This window comes from Trichosurus vulpecula, chromosome 6, assembly GCF_011100635.1.
Source record: "Trichosurus vulpecula isolate mTriVul1 chromosome 6, mTriVul1.pri, whole genome shotgun sequence".
NCBI classification, from domain to species: domain Eukaryota; kingdom Metazoa; phylum Chordata; class Mammalia; order Diprotodontia; family Phalangeridae; genus Trichosurus; species Trichosurus vulpecula.
The window spans coordinates 58492774-58507845 of NC_050578.1; the positions used below are offsets into that span (position 1 = coordinate 58492774).

General features: G+C 40.6%; 1 protein-coding gene across 4 annotated transcripts in view; it reads left to right on the plus strand.

Moving 5' to 3' along the window:
• Positions 1-4361: 4361 nt before the first annotated feature.
• LOC118854471 (PDZ and LIM domain protein 5-like) overlaps positions 4362-15072 on the plus strand; it is a 133921-nt gene continuing 123210 nt past the window's right edge. Inside the window, exons 1-2 of one of the 4 annotated variants that reach the window (XM_036764832.1) lie at positions 4362-4461; positions 8370-8507. In XM_036764832.1, the coding sequence (XP_036620727.1) occupies positions 8412-8507 (96 nt within the window). In that variant the 5' untranslated portion in view covers positions 4362-4461; positions 8370-8411. Of the gene's footprint in view, positions 4462-4492; positions 4635-8369; positions 8508-15072 lie in introns of those variants that run through there. The other 3 variants (XM_036764836.1, XM_036764834.1, XM_036764833.1) reach the window with 3 other exon arrangements.

Sequence of the window (15072 nt, forward strand, 5' to 3'; positions counted from 1 at the left end):
TGGGGTCCACCCAACAAACTAGAACCTTCTTCTGGATCTCTTGATATTGTGTGGCTACCAGTGGAGCACATGGTCCATCAATTAATTGTCCCACATCTTGCCTCATGACCAACTCACCTTCTTTTCAGATCATGCATCTCTCTTGTCATTTTTCTCTTTTCTTTCCCCATACTTCTGTTCCTATACGCCTCAACCCTACCCCATGCGCAGGTCCATTAATTTCAGCCTACCCCTTTGCCTGCACACTCTGGTATTATCACTTTTATTGTTAAGAAACTCCCTTCTGTCTTAAGGCTCCTTTTAATATTTTCTTAACTTAGCAGAAAGATGGCTTTCCTTCTTCCTCTTCCTCCTGCCCATTAACTATGGGTTTTCCCCAAGACTACATCCTAAGTTCTCTTTTTTTTTCTTTCACTATTCAGCCTTTCTCTAAGTGACTTCATTAGCTTCCATGTGTGCAATTATTATCTCTATGCACATGTCCCAATCTATAAGTCTATAAATATAAACCCCACTCTTCAGAGTCCCACATCTCCAAATGCATATCCGGCATTTTTCATTGTGTGTCCCAAAGGCATGTCCAAAACAGAACTCATTGTTTCTTCTTCCCTCCCTCTTAAGCTACCATTTCTTCCTAACTTCTCTATTTCTGTCAACAGTATCATAGTATGGATTTAAACTGAAAGGGACCTTAAAAGTTGTAGCCCAAACTCATTTTATAGATAAGGAAACTGAAACACAGAGAGGTTAAGGAGATTGAATAGATAGATATAGATATGTACATATACATACACATATAAATATAAATATATACACACACATATATATATATATATACACATAGTCAAATAGCAAGTATGTTATCTGAGGCAGTATTTGAATCCAGGTCTTTCTGATTACAAGTCCAGTGCCCCCATCCACTATGCCATGCTGTCTTCTTCCTCTTCCAATCATCCAGGAGCCCAGCTTCACTGTTATCCTCCACAAGTCACTCATAATCTGAATATCCAATCAGTTGTCGCATCTTGTCAATTCTACATATACAACATCGTTCACATCCCAATCACTACCTTCTTTCAGGTCTTCATCAATTCTCTTGTACTATTGCAATTACCTCCTAATTGATCCCCCTGCCTCCATTCTCCACCATCTCCAATCCATTCTCCACACCAATACTTAAGTGATATTCCCAAAGCCCAGTTCCGAGCATGCTACTCCCCTTCTCAAAAAGTGCCAGTAGCTCCCTGTTGCCTATAGGATAAAATAAATCTCCTCTCGCTTTTAAAATCACGCACAATCTGACTTTGATCCATGTTCTATACTCATTACCCAAACTCTCCTTCACTTACTCTAGGTTCCTGCTAAATTGGACTGCTTGGTGTTCCATGCACAGGACGTCACCTGTCTCTTTGCATTTGCACAGGCTGCCCCCCAAGTTGGGATTGCACACTGCCTCTTCACCCCTCTTTTATGATCTCTAGCTTCCTTCAAGGTTCAGCTCAAGTGACAGCTCCTAAACTGGGTCTATCCTGATTCCACCCTGCACTCTTGTCAGTGCCTTCCTCCAGGAAGTCATTTTGTATTCTTTTACATATTTCCATTTCCTTATCTATGTATATGTTGAATCTGAAGGGATGCAAGCTTCAGTGGAAGTTCCTTGAATTCAGGAACTCTTTCATTTTTGTCTTTGCACCTCCACTCCCTCTCAAAGGGCCTGGCACATAGTAGTTGCTCAACGCTTCTTGAATGAACAAATGGCATCAAGACTATTTAATTTTAACTCGAGCCTCAGATGGCTTTACGGTCTGCAAAGTGCTTTTCTCCCAACAGCTCTGTGACATACGGAGTACAAGCGTTTTTATGACCATTTTACAGGTTAGGAAATTCAGAGTTTAAGTGATGCTGAGGTCTTCTGACTCTAAGTCCCTCTGTAACATGTCAAAATGTCCAAATGCCAAATTGGGCATTAGCCACACTTATTCACACATATAGACCCATATTGTTCTTGGCTAGATATTTGGCAGCACTAAACAAATATCCTTATAGAAGCTGGGAAATAAGTTAGTAATCCAGACAAAGGGAGGAATTACTGACTTGTGTAGAGCACCAAGAGAGACCACCAAGCCTGCCTCTGATGCCTACCAGCTGTGTATCCTCAGGCTCCTCAGCTCTAAAAATGAAATAATAATACTTGTAGTATCTAACTTACAGGGCTATCCTGAGACTCTAAGGATATAGCCAATAAAAAAAGATTTTATTAAGCACCTACTATGCATTAGCACTGGGATACTCAGCAGGCTCAAAAGTGAAGCAGGATTTGCTCTCAGGGAGTTTACATTCTACTGAGGGAGATTATTGTTGCTATCCACAGATAAATTAACAGAGGAGATTCATATTTTGCCCCTTTGAAGGTTAGCAAAGTGCTTTCCATACTCTGATGGATCTGTGATCTCCTTTGCTCCAAGAACGCATCGCAATCCTGTGTGTGTGTGTGTGTGTGTTAAGAGAAAAGTAAAGTATATATCCGTATGTAGATATAAGGAGAGAGACTTGCATGTTATTTCATGAATAAGGTAAAGTAATTCCCTCTGTTGTTCCAGGTTAGCACCTTTTATGGAATTTACTGCACTGAGAAACACCTCAAAGCCTAGAAGTCATCCTCCACTCCTCACTCTCACCCTTTCATATCCAATATTTTGCCAAGACCTGTGGATTTCATCTTTGCAGTATGTCTCAAATATTCTTCTGGCCTCTCAGGGCCACCACTCTGGCACAGGCCCTTATTACCTCCTGCCTGGACTCTTGCAACAACCTGCTGGTAGATCTACCTGTCTTTCTCCATTCCAGTCAATCCTCCATTGGGCCACTAAAGTCATTTCCCCAAAGTACAGGTCCCAGGGTGTCACCCCCCTCTGTTCAATAAACTTTAGTGGATCCTTTTCACTTCCAGGACCAAATAAAAATTCCTGTCTGGCATTCAAAGACTTTCTCAACTAACTCCTTCTTTCCTGGATAAAAAAAACAAAAACAAAAAACATCCTTCCAGTTTTGTTCTTTTTCTTTGGCGAGGCAATCAGGGTTGACTTACCCAGAATCATACAACTAGTAAACGTTAAAGTTCTGAGGCCGCATTTGAACTCAGGTCTCTATACCTCTGGGGCCCGTGCTCTATCCACTGAGCCACCTAAGTGCTTTCCGCTCTCTACACCTTACCCCTTCTCACCACTTGCTCTTCTAGATCCAGTGACACTGGCTTCCTTGCTGTTCTCGAGATACTCATCTCTGGCATTTTCTCTGGCTATCTCCCATGCCTGAAATGTCCTTCCTCTTCATCTCTGCCTACCGGCTGCTCTGACTTCCCTCAAGTCCCTACTTAGACTCAATGTTCCCATCTTCTGCAGGAGTCTCAATTCTAGCGCCCTCCCAAATCATTTCTCACTTATCCTATATATAACTTGTTAGTACATATTTGTTTGCTTCTCTCCCCCATCGAGCTCCTAGAGGGCTGGGACTATTTTTTTTTTGCCTCTTTTTTATTGTCCAGCGCTTTGCACAGTGCCTGGCAGGTAGTGAATGATTAATAAACGTTTATTGACTATTATTGACTGAAAATCAAGCGATTTGCCCAGGGTCAAAGGCCAGACTGATGCTGGCCACGTCTTCCCTGATTTGCGGCCAACTCTATCCTCACACTGCTTATACCTCTAGGGACCGTGTATATTTATAATATAATCTTATATATTTTACATAAATGATGCGAAGCCCTTCCCAAGCTAGTGTGATATAATCGCCGGAGATTGTTATTCTCCTAGACTTCTTCACTCCTGGGGGGAGACGGAGGGGAACTGTCACCGTTTCTTCATCTGAAGTATGGGATTACTGACACTTTCCTTCATTGAAAGGATGCTAGTTGTACCAAAGTTCTATTAGTACACTAGAATCCCGTGTGCAATAGGAGGGGATTCCCTGAACTCGCAGGACTGGGGAAATCTTAGCCATCGGCATTTTCATTTTTAGTAAAAACCTATTTGCCGATTTGATTACTTTATAAATACAAGACGTACAGAGCAAAAACAAAGGCAAACAGAGCTGTGGAGGGAAAAGAAGACACCTGGATGTCTGCGATATGCAATTCTGGCTTCAGACGTAGGAAGGCTGCTCTCCAAATCCCCCTTACGTCTTTCCTCCCCGGGAAGGGTTTTTCCTAGCGCTGCCGTTTTCCTCTGCCCATTTCCCGGGGTAGTCTTGCTAATACTGGAGACACACTTCCCTATCCCTGGAGGGGAGTGGCCCCGGGAGCCAGCAGGGCTGAGGACTTCCCCCCTGGGCCGGGACGTGGGAGGAGCCGCGGGAGAAAGTGGAGGCGGAAGTGCCCGCTAGGAGACTCGCTCACACGCCCTGGGAGTCAGTCACTTGTCAGCGCTGACCCGCGCCTGAGACAGCGCAGCTCCTGCCCTCTAGGTGAGTGACCGAGCCGCTGGAGGCCCGCCCGCTGCGCGGTCCCGGAGCTCCGCTACCGGGAGGACCAGCGAATGAATAGCCCTGGGAGTGGAGGAAAGAGAAAAGGGAGGACTGCGGAGGAGGAGAGGAGAGGAGCGAGCGGTGAAAGTCCCGCTGCGGTGTGGGATCCTCAGGTGCTCAGCCCCGCTCCGGCTCCAGGTTTCTCCGTAAGGAGGAAGCACTATGCTCTTCTGAGCGCGTCGTGCCGGAGCTGGCTCTGGAAAGAGCGCAGGGAGCCCTGAGCGGCGAAGGGCGGACTACTGGCCACGGGGGAGCGGGGAGATGGCGCGATCCCGAGAGGAGACGACCCGGGGAGGGAGGGCTGTGGCAGTTCCCCTGGTCCCAGGGGCGGAGTGGCCTCTGGGGTGAAGAGAGGGGAGGGGCCGGGGGCTACCGTTTGGGGAGGCTCGGTGGGAGCCTGCTAGGGAGCTGGAGCGCGGGCGGGCGGGCGACGGCGGCGGCACCTTAGCCTAGCCCAGCCCAGCCCAGCCCTGCCCAGCCTTCCCGGAGCGGAAAGAGCCTCCGGGCAAAGCCCCAGAAGCCTCCCCCGCTCGGCTCAGCCAGCCGGTCAGCCTGTCAGCCCGCCTCAGGGATTGGCTCCTGGGCACTCTCTTCATTTAAACTTTTTGCTGGTTATTTTAGTTGGTCTTTCTCTTCTAGGGGGAGGGAGGGAAGTTGTTTATTTCCTTTCCTTTAAAATACACATGCATATAAATCTGTCTCCGAAAATTGCTTTTCTTTTGCAAAAGCTAAATATTTACAGTTGTGTAACCTGTTTGTGGCCAATTCCAGTTGAACCAGCAATAAAGTAAAGCCTCATTAATTAATTTTTAAAATACAAGACAGTAAGTAAACTCCTCGAGGTCAAAGGCGTTCAGTTTTGTGTCTATTCCCAGGGCCAGACATAGTGCCTAGCATTTAATAAATGCTTTTTGCACTGGCCAGAGCTTCAAATACCTTTATAAAAAAAAGTATTAGGTATTCCTTTTTAAGACTATGTCTTTGACAAGTGGAAAAAATAAAAGGGAAGAGGCCGGGAAGAAATAAGTGCTCAGGAAACAAACTCATAGCTAAGCTGGGTTGGGCAGGTTTAGGGTGTGATCGCTCGATCTGATCCTCGGGTTCAGGCTTCCTGACTGTCAAGGCGTCTGAAACCAGCCTGCTCAGAGAGAGCCAGCTCCTGAGCCTTATTTGGCCAGCAGGGCGAAGCGGGATCCTGCCTTATGGGAAGCTGCCTGGCCGACCTCTTTCATCCTGTGCCTGTTGCTTTTTAGCCCTTCAGCTGTAACCTCCCGTGTTCTTAACTCTCAACCTGTCCTGGGAGATGTTTTGGTAGAGCAGAGAGTTTTTCTGTTTAGGTTGTTGCTTGTTTTCATTACCTTCTGATGTTCAGTGGGAGGCTTTTTTTTTTTCTTAAAAGACAGCTGGAATTCTGGAAGTGTGGGGGACAGATATTAAGCTTCCTGTGTATGTATTGTTCCTTGCCGGCTGCAACCACTTTGCAGATTGTTTTGACTTCCCAAAGAATCCAGATATACACAAAAAATCCAACATTTTTTACATTTTTAAATTTAATTTCCTGTCTGCTTGGTATGTTAAGTTTGGGGGGAATTGTCATATAATGGTTTTCATAATACCCTGAGAAATGCCAATAATAATAACAAGACTTAAATATTATATTTTAAGGTGAGCTAAAATATGGAAGAAAATACAGAAAATAAAAGTACAAGGCATATCTTCTTTGATATTGTTGGTGGTACAAAATATTTAATAGTGAAGGAAGAAAAAAAAGAAAACCTCAAATTAACAGTTGTACTCATTTTATGCTCACATTACATGAGTTTTCATGCAAAGAATTTTAGAGGTCAGAAGAAGTTGAGCCAATTGGATCTATTTATACATATTAAATACAGGGTCAGTTTTTTAAGTGGTGGAGAAAGATGTCAGTATGGGGTTTCTGAATTGGCATTGTCACTTTTTCTTAACAATCACTGCAAAGAATTTCTTTTTTAGAAAGGAAAAACACAAGTTGTATAGCACTGCTTGCTGCTTTTTGCACTTGGCTAGTATTCTTATATGTGCTTTCAGTTCTCCCAGCTGTAGGAGCCTGCTCTTTGACTATTTAGCCATTAATTCAGCATTTCTTACCTGGGGGAAAAAAAGTCATCTAGGGTCCTGTAATCTATAGCCTAGTTTCATCTACTTAAGTTTGATCTATGGCTTTGCATCTTCCAAGATTTCCTTGTATTTTCTCCTCTCTTTTCCTTTATACAAACCAGTATGAGATAGGCAGGCAGTTTTTGGTTTTAGGACCTGAGTACAGAAATTTAGATCTCTTGAGGTCCTGGAAAAATATTTTAGAAGTGGGTGTCGGAAATGTTGTAAATGCTTAAAGTTGGCCAGCGATTATCACTATAAGGGAAGTGACTACATATATATATGTGTATGTATATATGTATATATACATATATATGTATATATATGTATGTGTATATGTACATATATATGTTTTCCCTCTCGTTTTTAAAAGTTTCAAATGATTGCTTTAAAAAAAAACATCAATGTGGCTTAAACCATTCCCTACTCCCAAATAATTATATAAATGTTCAGACTTTGTTTTTGTAGGATAAATTGCAACATTGGGCTAATAACGGTTAAAACAGGGGCATACTTGAAAGCATTTTATCTTCTAGGTTGTGATTCTCCCATAATTTCCTTATGAAGCATCTGGAATCTTACCTACAATATTTTGTTGTAATCATAGGATCATGGAACTTGCAAGATCTTCAAGGTCATCAAGTCTAACCCCTCATCTTACTTCCTCCCCTCCCCCCAGGCAGTCAGGGTTAAGTGACTTGCCCAGGGTCACACAGCTAGTGTCAGCTGTCTGTGACCAGATTTGAACTCCGGTCCTCCCAACACCATGGCAAGTGCTCTATCCACTGTGCAACCTAGCTGCCCTCTTCCCCCATCTTACAAATGAGGAAACTGAGGCCCCGAGGAATTAAGTGACTTATCCACTTTATACACAAGGTAGTAAGAAGCAGAGCTTTTGTTTGAAGCCAGTCTTCTACCTTTGTGGTAGATTGAATTGTTCTTTTAACCTTTCCAAAAGTTTGCATTCCTCTCACTCTCTCTCTTCCCCCTCCCCTCCAGGACCCTGACTAAAATGTCACCATAGCACAGCATTGCCTATTTGAGGGAAAAATTGATGTAGGTTTTGACAGCCAGCAAAATTCTGAAAACAGTAGATTGCATCATATAGTGTGGTAATTGTATTTTTTAATAGAAAGCAATTTGAAAGAATTTAATATTTGAAAAGCAGGGTACTGAATCCCTCAGATATGCAGGCTGTAGTATCCTCACATGTGTTACAGGGGAACTCAGAATTTGACTAATGTCGAGCTGAAGGCCTCTTGCCAACTGAAGTCAAAAGAATGATGTGGGTGTGTGTTAGGAGATCATCTGAAATTAAGTCTGAAATAGAATCTTGTTCTTTTCGTATATGCATTAAAAGAAGACTGCAAAGCACTTTCAGCTACAATGTTATAAAAGAAGCCACATGGAATAAAATTGGATTGCAGCAAGTTGTAAAAAATGTTCGTGTCTAGAAATATATTCTGGGGTGGAATTTTCATATTATGGAAACTGGCAGACCTGTAGTAATTACATATAAACTCTTGGATTCCTTTTCTTAGATGGAAATTTGTGAAAGTTTAATATAGTTCCCATTTCATACACACACACACACACACACACACTCACACTCACACTCTCCTAAACATTATGTTGTTTTTAAATAGACTACTTAAAGATGACTTCGGTTTTTCAATAAGCCTTTTAATTAGTTATTTAATTATCCTTCACAGGTGCTTTTATTACCTGAAAGAAGACTTTGAACCACAAGAACCATGAGCAATTACAGTGTATCCTTGGTTGGCCCAGCTCCTTGGGGCTTTCGACTTCAAGGTGGCAAGGACTTCAACATGCCTTTGACCATCTCTAGTGTAAGCATATTTTTACAGCTTTTAAACAGATGTTAATTGCATCACAGGGTACTTAATTGGTAGAGAGAAGTCTTTCTGTAAATGAAACCATTTATTGAATATATCCACCATTCACACTGTAGAAGGTTTGTCTCTCGTGATGTGGACGTAGAGCAAGTTATTAGCTATCCAGGAAGAATGAAGAGGATAAAGAAATACACAGATCTTACCGAGTCACCATTTTTAGTAATCAATTTCCATTTTTGTCCCTAAACATCTTATCTGAGAGGAAAGTGCTACTTCACACAATGGGAAAGAGACAGGGCTAAAAACTGAGTTCTACCCCCGACTTTGTCACTAATTAGTTGTGTCATTGATGAGTCAATCTCTGTCCCTCAGTTTCCTTATATGAAAAATGAGAAATCGGTCGAATGAGATGTTTTGTGAGGTCCCTTTATGCTCCCAAAATTCCATGTTGGTCACCTGGGAAATCATAGAATTTTGGATCTGGAAAGGGACCCCATAAAGTCTGACCCCTCTCATTCTATAGGTTCAGAAACAGTAGCTCACTTCACTGTAGTGTGTGTTCTCTCTTCCTGGTGGAGATGATGGTAAATAGTGAAATGACCTTTAGAATTGACTGTTTGCTTTTTCTCATAATATAGATATATGTATTTTTTAAATGTATTTTGGTTACATATTTTTGAGAGAATATTCTGTTATAATGTTTTAGTACAAACTGTGTTTTTATTCATTGCTACCCACACCAGATAAGTTGTATCCTCCTACTAATTGATCTGGCAAGTTGTGTGGCTTAATTGAATTTTACAGTTTAAGAGTAGGTTCATATCATCCTTTCATTCAGTTTGTTTTGAGTCAATCAGGGTTAAGTGATTTGCCCTGGGTCACATAGCTAATAAGCATCTGAGATGAGATTTGAGTTCAGATCCTCCTAACTCCAGGACTGGTACTCTATCTACTCCACCATCTACCTTCCCTTCATTCATCCATTTTTAAAAAGATATGAAAATCATTGTAAGAATAGAGAGAAATAAAAAGAAGAATGGTTTTCTAAAGGACTTGAGTTTCATTTCCTTCCTCCAAGTTCCCACCACTAGCTGTGTGACCTTGGACAACTCACTTGACTTATTTGAGTCCATTTCTTTCATTCATAAAATGGCAATAATGTCTCCACTACTTACCTTGCCCAGTTGTTTATAAACTATTAAATGTGTTGTATTACTATTTGTCTTGGTGAAAGAACTAAATAGATCATGTTTGTATCTTTAATCAATTCTTGTCACTTTCCCCTTGTTCACGAAGTGTTCTGAGGGACATCAATTTGGATATCACCTTTTTCAGATTAAATCCCTTTCAAAGTCTGATGAAATTGTGGATATAAACTATCCATGTGGAAATTATTTGTTAATGATTTATGCTTGTTTTTGGTGTAGTAGCTTTTCTGCTATTGAATAATTTTGATGAGTATAGATGCTTGAAGATGATGTTTTGTCTTAGAAGTATTATTCTGTATTACACATTGCACACAGTTGCTTTCGTTTTTTTGCTGTGAGCTAAAAAGAAAAGATTAAGGAACTTCCTTGTTTGTGGACACTCTACTATCATTGGTTTCATCAATAAACAAGCTGATTGGTTTTTGTTTTATCTGTTAATAAGAGGAGATGTCTGTGTAAGATGTTGGTATCCTGTTTTCTTTTTTGTTTGTTTTCTTTTTAATGTTTTTCGGCCTCCTGGGCTGATAATTTTAAAAGTCCCATGTTATGATCCCTACATAACTGAATATTTTGTACGTATGTGGGTTCCCTACCCCTCTTTTCTCCTGGCAAATTAGAAATGCTTTCCTTTTGTGGCCAGAGTGCTAATTAAAGGTTTTCGAACATGCTGATTAAAAGAGAATATGGCAACAAAGCAGCTGAGTTATTTCTGTTCTATTACAAAAGTCTCTGCAAATCTCTTGTGACCTTCTCCAGCATTGTGCATTGGGGCATGCAGTTCATTTTGGGATTGGGGGGGAGGGGAGAAAGGAGGGAAGCAGAGAATGTGGCTTCTACTATGCTGGGCTGTGACAGCACCTTGTAATGATTTTTAACCCTTTGTGATTTAAGTTAAATATCACCTGTGATACTGTCCAGTAAACAATAATGTACTTATTTCTTGATAAACATGTCACAAAATTTGTATGTTATGTTGTATTACTCTTGTACAGTATCACATTATAGTATTTGTGATGCATCAAGATGTTATATTTTACTCCCTTATATTAAAATTCATTTTTATAACCTATTTTTAATAGATCAGTTGTGCCAGATTAGTATGAAAATTCTCAAAATCACGATATGATCTAAAATTGAAACTATTCTTTAATCAATCCAATTCAATCTTAGTTTAAAGTGAAATGAACAGAAAATTATTTAGAGGCCTTGATACTTCGAGTCTACATATTTGTAGAAAATGTAGTAATTTTTTTTTATTATTCCTATTTTGTGAAATCCAGACTCACACAACTTTCATAAAATTGGCTACGTCCTTGTCAGTCAAGTCCTGATACTTGAGACTTCACAAACTTTTTCTCGCTCTAGAATTTTATTGTAGCAGATAAATGTTCTATTTTTTAGGATCTGTTTACAGAACAGTTCTTTTGTAGAGATTCGGTTGTAGCAATACTTGCATCTTAAACTATATCTGCTATAAAATATTGGCATTCCATACGACTTTGGACATTTTTTCCCTGCTATATAACTTTCATATGTGATTTCTTGAATTAATTGTTAAGGTAAGAATAGGAAGCTCTGCAGACTTTTTCTAATGAGCCCTCAGATTACTATAACAGCATGATCAAATGTTATTGTCTCCAATTTCCCATCCTTCAAATGACTACTTGGCTGCAGGAGTTTGAGGTCTGTCTTTTTATGACCCCATAGTCTTGGAATTGCCCTAAAGTCATGGAATGTGGAGATGGGTTTCATTGTAGTCAAGTAAGGTTTATGGTCTTTGCCAACATATTTTATAAGGAGAACTAGAAGACTAGTTGCAAAATCCAAAGCCACATTTTGGGCATAATTTGATATTCCACATGATGAAATTACCATAAGTATTATGCGTTTGTATATACTTACTTGCTAAAATGCAGTGTACTAAGGTTGAAATATTGTGATTTGGGATTTTTTTATGATCCTGTTATGTAAGATACTTCTTTGGATTTTATTAAAAGAACCTTTCCTGATTCTTTATCAATTTAGAAAAATTCTTAGTAGGTAAGAGCCAGATCAGGTTTTAGATTCTAAAGTCAAACTGACTGATTCCCTAATCTATATGGAGAATGTTGTCATAAACTGAGGCCCTCCTTTGTGGGGTAAATAGTGGGAGAGGTGAAAAAAAGGTACCTTGTATGCCAAGTTTTTCCCTTCTCCCCTTTCTTTGCCCACTTACAATACAGTTACTTTCAGTGTATTTCTTAGGGCTATGTAGCTGTGTGTTGGTTCATTAGAAAAGGTAGGAAGGAACCAGAGAGTATATCACTATGGACTCATTCATTCAGCAAATAGTAATGAGTAACTCCTATGTGCCCTGTGAATTTCTAGATTTTCACCCAGGCCTGCAATGTTCTCTCTCCTCATTTCTGCCTTCTGCCTTCCCTGGCTTCTTCCAAGGCCCATCTAAAATCCCCACTTTCTACTAAAAAGCCTTTCCTGATATCTCTCAATGTCAGTAGGGCTCTCCCTGGTTTCATAATCTCTAATGTATCATCTATCTAATTTGTACATAGTTATTTGCATACATTGCATGCATCCTGCACTAAAAAGTGAGCTCCTTGAAAGCAGTGACTATCTTTGGTCTTTCTTTGTATTCTCAGCATATAGATTAGTGCCTGGCACATAGTAGGTGCTCTATGAATGCTTGTTGACTGACGGGTAGCACTGGCCTAAGGACTGCTGATACAAGAAAGTCTAGGATATGTGCTCTGACCTCCAGAAACTTACAGTATAGATGGTTGTAAAGTTTTGTAGACTCTTCTACCTAGTTTCTACCTCATATTTGTATGTCTCCTTACTACATTCCTTATGCTTGGAATTCCCTCCTTTAACCTGTTGAATTTCTACTTACCTTTTAAGCTCAATGCAAGAGCTGGAATTTATATAATGCTTTAAGATTTACGAAATGCTTCATTCACATTCTCATTTGATCCTTACAACAGTACTTTGTTGAAGTGGTATTACCCCCCTTTTATAGGTGAGGAAATTGAGTCTGAGAGAGGTTAAGGGACTTGCCATGTGGTCACATGGGCAGAAAGAAGTTGTCAGGATAAATCCCAAATGCTTCCTCACTCCAAGCCATGGGTACCTGCTATGTGCTGTGATAAATGTTGGTGATACAGAAAAGAGGCAAAAGATGGTCCTTGCCCTCAAGGAGTTCAGCATCCAATGGCAGAGACAATAAGCAAAGAAATATGTACAGATAAGCAATATACAGGAGAAATAAGAAGTAATTACAAGAGGGAAAGCATTAAAATTTGGAGGGGTTGGGAAAGGCATCCTGTTGAAGGTGGGGTTTTAGTTGGGAATTAAAGGAAGCCAGTAGGCAGAGATGAGGAGCGAGAGCACTCCAGGCACAGGGGACAGCCAACGAAAATGCCAGGAACAGAGATGGAGTATTTTGTTCCTGGAACAACCAGGAGGCCAGTGGCACTGGATTGAAGATTATATGGAGGAATAGTGTAAGAATGGTAGTTAGGGGGCAAAGTGGATAGAGCGCCAGACCTGGAGTCAGGAAGACTCATCTTTGTGAGTTCAAATCTGGCCTCAGACACTTAATAGTTCTGTGACCCTGGGCAAGTCACTTCACCCTGTTTGTCTCAGTTTCCTCATCTGCAAAATGAACTAGAAAAGGAAATGGCAAACTGCTCCGGTATCTTACCAAGAAAACCCCAAATGGGGTCACAAAGAGTCAGACACAACTGAAAAACAGCTGAATAACAACACAGTGTAAGAAGCCTGGAAAGTTAGGTTATGGAGGACTTCGAATGCTAAACAGAATTTTGTATTTGATCCTGGAGGTAAAAGGGAGAACCTGAAGTTTATTAAAGAGAGGAGATGTCATGGTTGGACTTGTGCATTAGGAAAATCACTTCAGATGGATTGGAGTGGGAAGAGACTTGAGGCAGGCTGTTGCAAGAGTCCAGGCATGAGATGATAAGGGCTTGCACCAGAGTAGTGGTAGTGTCAGAGGAGAGGAGAAGGTACATATGAGAGATCTTGGAAAGGTGAAATTAACAGGCCTTAGCAAGAGATTGGATAAGGGTGAGAAGAGATAATGAGGAGTCCTTAGGTTAGGAGCTTGGGGACTAGGAGGATGGTCTTGCCTTCTATTGTGATAGAGGAGTTAGGAGAGGCAGAAGCTTTGGGAGGAAAGATAACAAGTTCCATTTTGGACATAATGAGTTTTAAGATGTCTACTGCACATCCAGTTCAACATGTCAGGAAGGCAGTTAGAGATGTGAGATTGGAGGGCAGCAGAGAGGTTAGGGCTGGATAGGTAGATTCGAGAACCATCAGCATAGAGATGGTAATTAAATCCATGGGCCACTGATGAAACCACCAAGTTAAGTAACATAGAGGGAGATGAGAACAGGGCTCAGGACAGAACCCTGAAGGACACCTATCATAGTTATAATCTGGAAGAAGATCCAGCAGAGAAACATAAGGAGTGGTCTGATAGATAGAAGGAGAACCAGGAGGGAGCAGTATCCTAAAAACCTAGAGAAAAGAGAGAGTATCAAGGGGAAGAAGGTGATTAATAATGTCAAAGGTCAAAGAGAATGGCAACTGAGAAAAAACTGCTGCATTTGGCCATTATGTAACTTTGGAGGGAGCATTTTCAGAAGTCAGATTGTAAGGGGTTAAGAGGAGATTGAGAAGAGAGAAAGTGAAGGCACCCATCATAGGTGGCCTTTTCAAGGTGTTTAGCCACTAAAGATGGAATAGATATTGGATGAAAGTTAGTAGGGATGGAAGGATCAAGTGAGTGCACCTGAAGGGTTCTCTAGACCCAAAAGCCTTTGTAGACTTCTGCAGTGGAATTGTCCTTTAGTACCTTAAATGTTTTAAAAATCAAATTAAATCTTTTATTTGGAAATAAAAATATACATACACAAAAGCATATGCACCCCAGAACACAAAAAAGAGCTTTCTGTATGAAGGGAGAATAAATGTATACATGTACATACATGTGTATATATATACATACATGCACATGTATATATATATATATATATATAAAATATATATGTAATGTGTATATATACACATTACATGGATGTGTGTGTGTGTGTATATGTTACCTACCTTTGCCAGGCACTGTGCTATTTTTTTTAAACAAATATTTTATCATTTGATCCTCACACAGCAACCTAGGGAGGTATAAAAACATGAATCTCTGTTTCATACAACTTGCTTTTTAAAAATACATACATACATATATACGTACATATATTTCAAATTTTACTTTACTTTCAAAACTATCCTGCTTCTCTCTGCTGCTTTCCCAACTTCCTTTTGTTCTCCTCTGT